The 8,832-nt window shown below is 38.7% G+C and overlaps 1 protein-coding gene across 1 annotated transcript; it reads right to left on the reverse strand.

Moving 5' to 3' along the window:
- Window positions 1-25: 25 nt before the first annotated feature.
- Window positions 26-2,883, reverse strand: morgue (modifier of rpr and grim, ubiquitously expressed). The gene is made up of 8 exons (XM_090174414.1): window positions 2,770-2,883; window positions 2,419-2,544; window positions 2,134-2,347; window positions 1,883-2,072; window positions 1,771-1,819; window positions 1,498-1,700; window positions 1,273-1,399; window positions 26-1,211 (listed from the first exon to the last, which is right to left on the reverse strand). Exons 1-8 carry the CDS (start codon window positions 2,872-2,874, stop codon window positions 1,011-1,013), a joined length of 1,215 nt encoding a protein of 404 aa, XP_090030540.1. The 5' UTR covers window positions 2,875-2,883; the 3' UTR covers window positions 26-1,010.
- Between the last annotated feature and the right edge of the window lie 5,949 nt (window positions 2,884-8,832).

The raw sequence follows: 8,832 nt of genomic DNA on the forward strand, positions 1-8,832 counted from the left end.
ATTTTTGAACTAAATCAAAGTCAACTAAATGAAACAAGTTTATTTTTGATTATTAAAAAATTACTTATGTACAAACATTTTAAAACAATACACTTAAAAAAACCAGATTTAATTTATTACTATTAACTGGTCAATAAAAACAAAAAATGTCATAGTGACTAGTCTCTATAAAGGAGGAATAAAAAAATGTTTCTGGGGGTTCTCTTTTAATAAACTTAAAAGCATTCCACAGAATATTTTCTACGCATCACCTCTCTTATATTTCGATCTTGGAAAATGGTGTTCTTTTAGCAAAATTTTTATTTACTAATCGATCAATAAACAGCTATAGAAAAATAATTTGTACACTTTTCTGAAATGTTTACACTTATAGTCCATAAGTTACATAGTTACTTAATGTGGGTTCTATACAAGTAATAGTTATATACATCAACTTATTTTCGAATTTTCATTGAAGCTGTGCTGAATTTTAGTTTATCAAATTAGACTCCTAATCCTGCTTCTTAAAGTACTTACGTAGTGAAGATCAAAAGGGTTTTGCAATTCTATTAACGCACATATATATACTAATATTTCAGTTTAAACACTTCAGCACAGTAACGGTCAAAAATTCCAAAATAAAACAGTATTTTACCACATTTTAGAAAGGGGTGCATAGTTTTCCTATTACGACATTATACGAGCTAAAAAAGCATGAACCTTTAAACAGGTTTGCTTGAAACACACTAACAACTGTACAAAAAAGGGGAAGTTCCCAAATTTCAACATTTTACGAAGGAGCTTTGTAAATGAAATGATTCAGGGTCAGGAACCGTTTAAGGCATTTTTTGTCAATCAAATTCATGTAGTATTATTTAAACGTTAATAACAAAGAATATATTTATATTAAACAAAAAGTATAAATACTTTTTTCTTGAGAGTTAGGTCAATAAGGAGATAATTTTAGTCATATGTACACTAATTGAAGTTCCTACACTGTTAAATGAAAAATATTGTAAATACACAAAGCGTCAGCCGCTTTCTAAGGCTTGCCATGTCACATCAGGCATCACTGTAATGGGAAATCTGTGATTAGAAGCATACAAATGCGTCCAAAGTCTCGCCGTGTAGTCAAACGTTGGCCTATCTTCGGTATAAAGCTTCCCAATTTCCGGTTCCATACACACAGAACAATACGGGTCCGTTAATAGTGACTGAATACTTATCAAAATCTGTTAGGAGAAAATGGGTTCATAACCTGATATTATCAATAATTGATTAAAGTTGAACAACCTTTGCAATTGTCAAAGCAAGTGACCAATTATGTTGTAACGAGTCAAGGCCAATGTCTCCATGTCGACTGATATTCGGATGAAATATTTTGGTTATGAAACGTACAATTGGTGGCCTCATAGGATACCTATAGCAAAATTAAAAAAAAATAATTTTTCCAACTCAATCAAAACATCCCTAATGATGCAAGGTGCTATCTCGAATTAAGGTATTTATTCAACTTACCCATAAGGTATCCTTAGATAAAGGAAAAAATTGCCTCCTTCATAAGGACTATCTTCAGGGCCTATTATGCAAGCTTGCCAATGACAAAAACTATTATCCATGGGATAAGCTTCAATGCCATCTAGCTGTTGATCAAATTTTAATGATTTCAGTTCATGTTGAAGCCTATTCGTTCTCCAAGGATTTTCAGAAGGAAAACACCTCTATAAAAATAAAAGTTATTTTTAAAGTGAAGAGATCTTGAAGTTTCAATTATAACATAATCCTACTTACATTATTCATCATTTGATATAAACACATAACACAATTTGAACTTTCTAGTCTGTGAAAATAATCCTAGCAATTTAATAAGATTTCTTAAATCAGATATATTAAGCTTACATACAATCTTGTATACACTGTCCTCCAACATGCAACATTGTAAACAGGCCTAAATAAAGGCCATTTCCTTAACACGTAACTTCTCCACTTTTCTTCGGTGGTGAAGTTTATTACAATTTGGCACCACCTTTTACACACACGTTCACATGTCCATAGTGATAAGTCATCCAAATAAGAAAACAGAGCAGATAAAACTATGAAGAATATAGAAACAAAAATTATTGAAACCCTAAACAGAATTTGATACGAATATACCTTCCAGTGGTAAATTCTCAACCAAATAATCTGGAATGTTATCCTTTCGAGGACAGCTAAGTGCTGTTATACATTCAGCTAATTGGTCACATTTGGTTGATTTAGAAAATTGAAATACAGGAGGCCCTTGAGGCCTACTTGGAGGGGGTCTAGCTCTAACTGTTTCATAAAAATCTGTTGGTTCTTCATTGCCGGAATCCTCTGAATCGCTTTTCTTTAACAAAAGATGTTTATTTACCTCACTTAAATATAGATTAATAATAAAATAAAGTAATTAAAATTTACCACTTCAATCAAAGGATCTCCAGGACCATCAATATTTGAAGGATATAGAAACGCATGACACGTAACACAGAATGGCTGGTCAAAACAAGGACCATAATATCCGCAACAGGCATAACACTTTTTGTGCTAAAGTAAAATTATTTTTATGATATATGGTATGAGTTGCCAGATTTAACATCTTTTTATATTTCATAACACATGTCTGCCCTAACGAACGGCTTAATGGACCTAGATTTTTTGTTACACGCCAAGGCTTAGAAAAAAACTATCCAAGGGCGTTGAATGATTGACAGGTTGAACATCGGTTAACTTTCTAAAACCTTTATTTCAAAAATAGGAAAATTAACAAACCTGGTATGTGTAAGCTTTGGTTTCGGTTCTTGAGCCATTTTCCTCAACATAATCTTTAACATTTTTAGAAAATGGAGACACCGTTTGTATCCCGATAGACGCCATTTTGAAGGGCTGAACCAGTGTTGCCAATGTTTGACGAGCGAATATCCTACAGTCCAGTTCCAAAATTTCCAGCCAAACGATCTCCCAAAACTCAGCGTAAAACATGCCAAATATTTTCAAGTTTAGTAGGCCAGCGCGGGAAAAAAATTAAATAAAAATTACTAATAATTTTTATAAAACAAATCTATGGGAAATGTTTTGTTAAGTCATTTTACCATCTTCTTTGATTGAAACGTACGCTTAAATGAGCAGTATTTTTTAAAATTGCAAGATATTTAATATTATGGTTATTGTGATTATAGAAGTCTAATATTTTCGGTTTATGAATTTCTGGAAATAGGGCTTTTTCAAAAACTCACGCCAAAAATCCCACCAAATCAATGATTTTCGCTGAAAAATCCCTTTATCCCACACAGCCCAAAAAATCGCCAAAAATCCCACAATGTGGGATTTATCCCACACATTGGCAACACTGGACTGAACTAAATTTCTCATGGGCACGTAGATGGCACACTTTCTTAAAAATGAACAGCAGCTAATTTTAAGATAAATAAACTATATTCATTTTTAATAGTTTTTCTTTCTTCTTCTTTATTACAGGAACCAAAGCTGCCACTGGCTGCTTAAAGGGGAACGGCCAAGCTTTTACAAATAAGGCCTTATTTCCGTATCAAAAGATTAACAAGACGTTCAATATACTAACACGTACCTTTTTTGTCTTGAAAAAACAGCTTTTGGGCCAAAAAGTTGAAACGAAAAATAACGCCAGGTGTTTGGGTTTGATTTTTCGCCGCCATCTTAGGGGCTGCCGCCAGCGCCCCTAACCCCGTATGACCGATTTTCGAACTATCCTAACTTTTAAAATCGCGCAATTTAGGCAAATTTTTTTCGCGTCTTCAGCAGCACGCGCTTTTACGTTGTTTTTCTGCTTCACCGACTTCTCACCAGGTGTCGCGGCAGACGCACGCTTTTCGATTTCCCGAAATTTCTTTATTTTATTAAAAATTAACCACTTAATATTTTTTGATGCGGTTTTCACCATAAATTTTAGTTTTTAATGGGCTATAGGGCTATTTAACTGGTTAAAGCTTGACCGTTCCCCTTTAAAGGCACTCAAAAATTTAGGTTACAGAGAATACAAAAGTTTGAGACATAAAAAAAATTTGGATTTACCCAAGCGGATTTGGGCTTGAATGATAAACCACCTTCTGCCTCGGGTTTGGGTGATGAACAATCCGTAGTCAAACCTTCCGGCTCTGACTTCTTGGTTCTTCCTAAATCAAAACTTTCAACGGGGAACTTGGCGTCTTCTCGCTCCCAGAAACACAATTCGAAACAGAGACCTCCACGCTTAAATAATCTACCTACGAAAGGCTCAGCTAGTCAGGCTGGGACTTCTCCACCAGAGTATTCGCATCCTGCCTTTCTCCTTCAAAGGGCAACAAACACTGGGCCTTTGCCCCGAGGAGACGGTCCTATGTGGGTGGATCTTCTTCTCTGTGGTCCTCTCAACCAATGTGTAGTCAACCTCCCACCAGTCTGAACTATGAGCCTACTCCGTACAACCAAACTGTTACTACACATCATCCCCCTCCTCATAGCTATCACTTTGGTGTTCCCCCTCCTGCGTTTTTTACTCAGCCCTTTCGTCACTGGTCACCGCACCGCGTTTCTGGAGGCTCCGCGCCTAGAGCCATTACCGTAACTAGGTAGGTGCCACCGGTAAGGCCGCACAGGACCCGGAAACGAGGTTAAAAATGTAATGTTCTCAGTAGTGACGTAACTTCAGATTTTGGGCCCGCCAACAACTAGACTCCATGGACCTTTTTTGGAATTTACCGTTTAGAACAGTATGGTCATAATTTTGAATGGGCCCCCCTAGGCCCGTGGGCCCGCCTGCATTGTGGGCTCTGCTCCAACGTAGCTACGCCACTGGTTCATAGTGGCATTCATTAAGCCTTTAGCATACGAAAGTACAGGGATTGTCACACTTTTGGTCATTATGTCACTTTTGGCTTAAGCTTTTTGAACCCCAAACGGCGCCCCTTACCCTCGCGCGCCCTTAGCGAGGGCCAACCCCGCCAATGTCTATTTACGGTACTGGGCAACTGATTACTATTTCTCATATCAGATATGTATTTCCGATAAACAATTCGATTTCTCTGGCTCCCTGTACGCTTTTTTATCTGACCTACGGCTATCTGGTTTCGGTAACCAACGAGGCCACAAATATTAAAAAAATTACTACATTTGTACTTCCTTGTAAGGAGTGTCACTGAAAAGTTTTCAACATAATTTTTAACATTTACGTTTTGGGTTCCCGTACGGACGTAATTAGTGTTTTCCCTTTGCTCCAGATTCGTTATTATCTCTCGCAACCTACGTTGCATATTTGAATTTAGAGGTCCATAAATTATGCTAATCATTCCTTATAGCTAAGCTTCGCGCCTACTTAGTATTCTCACAATACCCAACTTTTCACAAATTTCTGCAATATAAGTTGCTTATTCCTTTAAGATTTTCTCGGAATTTGCGCGGGATCTAGTAAAATTTCAATGCCAAAGTGGCCCTTTAAAAACAAAACACAACAAGAGTTAAAGATGTTTTAAGAACCGATATTTCATCTCCCGCCAAATTATTTTGACACACTAAAAGTGTAGAATAATTATGCGGGAGATGAAATATCGGTTCTTAAAACATCTTTTATTCTTGTTGTGTTTTGTATTTAAAAGGCCACTTTGGCATTGAAATTTTACTAGATCGTGTGCAAATTCCGAGAAAATCTTAAAGGGATCAGCTACCTGTATTGCAGAAATTTATTACAATCGGCTAGCGGACAGTCAAACAGAAATTTGTCAGCAGCAACCTACGGCGCGACTACCAGAGACCAGAGATAAAATTTAAGAAGCCGCAGCGCTGCATGGTGTAAAAAGGCATGAGTCTGATTACCCGGGTTTGGAACTCAAATATTTTTTTTTTTCATATTATTTATGCGGTTTTGGAAAAGTTGAATAACTTTTTATTTTTCCGATAACTTTTTTCAAAATTAACCCCGGGTATAAAGGTTTGATAGTGCTTTCAAAAAATCGAATAAAAAAAATAACACACAAACTGATTTATGCGGTTTTGGAATTCAGGTAGCGACTTGCACTTACCTCTTGTAAGCCAACCAGACTAAATCCGCTCGCTTTGGAGTTCTCTCCCACTCGCAGTGCTTCGCTTATTTTCCTGTCCACTAATACAGGTTCTTTAATAAACCAAATTTTAGAACTGAGAGTCCTGGTCTGGGACAAAGCTCCGGACATCATTGCCATCACCGAGACTTGGCTCAACAAGGACATTGGTACTGAACTTTACCCAGTGGCGTAGCGTGGGATTGGCAAAGGGGGCCATGGCCCCGGGCGGCTTAAATGTAGGGGGCGGCCAGCGGCCTGGGAAATTGAAACGAACGCGGCTGGCTGAGATCGTGGACCGAAAAAGTGATAAGAAATTATTTAAGGTCTACAATGTGCACGTCGAGATTAACAAATCTGGGTATCTTGGCAATCGAACAAGAGGTACAAATTTAATATTCACCATTACATTAAAGAGTTCGCGTTGCAAAAAACACGCAGAGTAAAATTTTAATTTTTAAACGACTTGAATCAACTGAGCAACAGAGTTCCACAGAATTTTCACTGATTTTATGCTTAGTTGCGAAAATAGGGGGGCGGCAAATTTAGGGTCTGCCCCGGGCGGAAGAAATACACGCTACTCCACTGACTTTACCATATTGACGGTTTTGACTCCTTTCGTGCGGACTGTGATGTGAACAAATGTGGGGGCTATGTTTAATTTTTTAGGCCGGTGCTTGCCGCTTCTCTTAAACTAAAAGTTGATGGTATGTTACTGTTTGTTATTTGTTGTTATCGCAGTCCGTCCTCAGATCAACTATTTCTTTAAAAAAATGTTGGGTGTTATAGAGAGAGCTAGTAAGTTAGCAGACCGTATTGTTGTGTTAGGCGACTTTAATGCCCCTGAAATTCACTGGCCTTCCTTTACTAGATACGATGTTTGCTATTTTTTATCATTCGTGGCGGAAGCTAGGGATGAGTGTGTCCCATCGGTAAATAAACCTTCTCACAAGCGTTCGGGATTACGCAGGGAACCGTGGTGGTCCAGTGAGACGGCTAGGCTAATTTGGGCCAAGAGAGACGCCTTTCGCGCTTTTAGAATCTCTCCATCTAGTGATTCCCGGCGTTCTTTCGCATTTCAGCGCAACTTTCTCACCAAACACATTCGATCTTCTAAATTAAAATATGAGACCCGCTTAGTTGATGAAATTCCCAGTAACACCAAACACCCACTCATTCAGCGGGGGAAACACTGAGGGACCCTGCCTTAATTGTTGCCACTTTAAATGTTTTTTTTTATCTATTTTCACTGTGGAGCCTCATTTGGAGGCTGTGTATTTAGGAGATTTCTTTTCTCAATTTACTTCGACTCCTAGCGATTTAACTCCTCTTGACTTCGGTTTGACGTACTCCACTGTTAGACGCTACCTACAACGGCTATCAGTTGCTAAATCTCCGGGTCCAGATAATGTTCACCCTCGGCTGTTACGTCCGGGCGCTTCGATTTTACCTCGCCTTTACTCTCGATTTATACGTGCTCTATCTCCCTGGGTAGACTTCCTGGGTTATGGAAACAGGCGAACATCACTGCTATCCATAAAACCCCTGGCTCCTGTGCCTATGATAATTTTAAAGGCATAAGTCTCACTTGTATCCCTTGTAAGCATTTGGAGACAAATGTTCGAGATACTTTGATGTCTTTCCTCGCGAGTCGATCGTTCTTCTCTGAAGATCAACATGGTTTCCTGTTACGGCGATCTTGTTTCACTAATATGTTGTCCACTCTTGAGGAAGTCACAAGATGTCTTGATGGTGGTGACTCGTTTGATTTAATTTATTTGGACCTGCGGAAAGCTTTTGACACGGTGCCACATTCACTACTTATTCGTAAACTAGAGCTTTTAGAGGTCCCCTCTACGATTGTAAATTGGATTTCTGAATTCTTGACTGGTCGCTCTCAGCGGGTGGTTTTGGGAGGTGCTCGTTCTTCTTTGTGTGAGGTGACTAGCGGTGTCCCCCAGGGTTCGGTTTTGGGTCCAACTCTCTTTGTCATCTTCATCAATGACATGCCCCTAGTTGTTAAGGAGTCTTTTCTGAAGATATTTGCAGACGACAACAAAATAGGCCGCAAAATTTCATCACTTTGTGGCTTGAAGTCCCTACAGGATGACATCCAAGCTCTTGAGCAATGGGTGTCTTTGAATAGCATGGGTTTCAACGCCTCTAAGTCAATGGTACTGCATTGTGGGGATAAAAACCTCTGTTTTGGGTACCGTTTGGGTGGTAGGCTAATTGAGGTTCGAACTGTAGTCCGTAATCTTGGGGTTATGCTCGGTGGCCGTATGTTTGGAGCTACTCATAGTCGTGCTGCCGCTGCTCGTGGTATGCGCGCTATTTATTTACTACGCCGTTCCTTTTCGCATTTCAGTGTTAAGCCGTTTACAATATTGTACAATGTATATATTCGCATTCATCTCGAATACTGCTCGAGTATTTGGTCGCCCCATCTAGTCAAAGATATTGAGCATATCGAGAGAGTACAAAAAAATCCACTAAATTGGTACTCTTTCTTATGAAGAGTGCCTTAAACGCTTAAATTTAATGTCCCTTAAGGACAGGCGTGCAAGAAATGATCTCAATGAGACGTTCAAAATTAATCGTGGTCTCTACAATGTCCAATATTTTTTAGGTAAAATGGTCGGGGTGCAAAGCCCCCACAATTGTCAAAAAGCTCTGTGTGTTTTTCACTCAACGGGTTGTAAATGATTGGAATCAGCTCCCGACCATTGTGAAGGTTAAAACCTCAGCCTCAGCGTTCAAGACCCGCCTTGATAAATTTTGTGGC

The sequence above is a fragment of the Leiobunum rupestre genome, chromosome 5 (genome assembly GCF_980474605.1).
Source record: "Leiobunum rupestre chromosome 5, qqLeiRupe1.1.hap1, whole genome shotgun sequence".
Taxonomy (NCBI): Eukaryota; Metazoa; Arthropoda; class Arachnida; order Opiliones; family Sclerosomatidae; genus Leiobunum; species Leiobunum rupestre.

Excerpts from the sequence above, each read along its gene's own strand:
- morgue (XM_090174414.1), bottom strand. The coding sequence starts at position 2,874 with ATGGCGTCTATCGGGATACAAACGGTGTCTCCATTTTCTAAAAATGTT. Across the intron at positions 2,073-2,133 it reads TGAGAATTTACCACTGGAAG|TTTTATCTGCTCTGTTTTCT; the intron begins GTATATTCGTAT and ends TATTCTTCATAG. Across the intron at positions 1,212-1,272 it reads TTGCTTTGACAATTGCAAAG|ATTTTGATAAGTATTCAGTC; the intron begins GTTGTTCAACTT and ends TTCTCCTAACAG.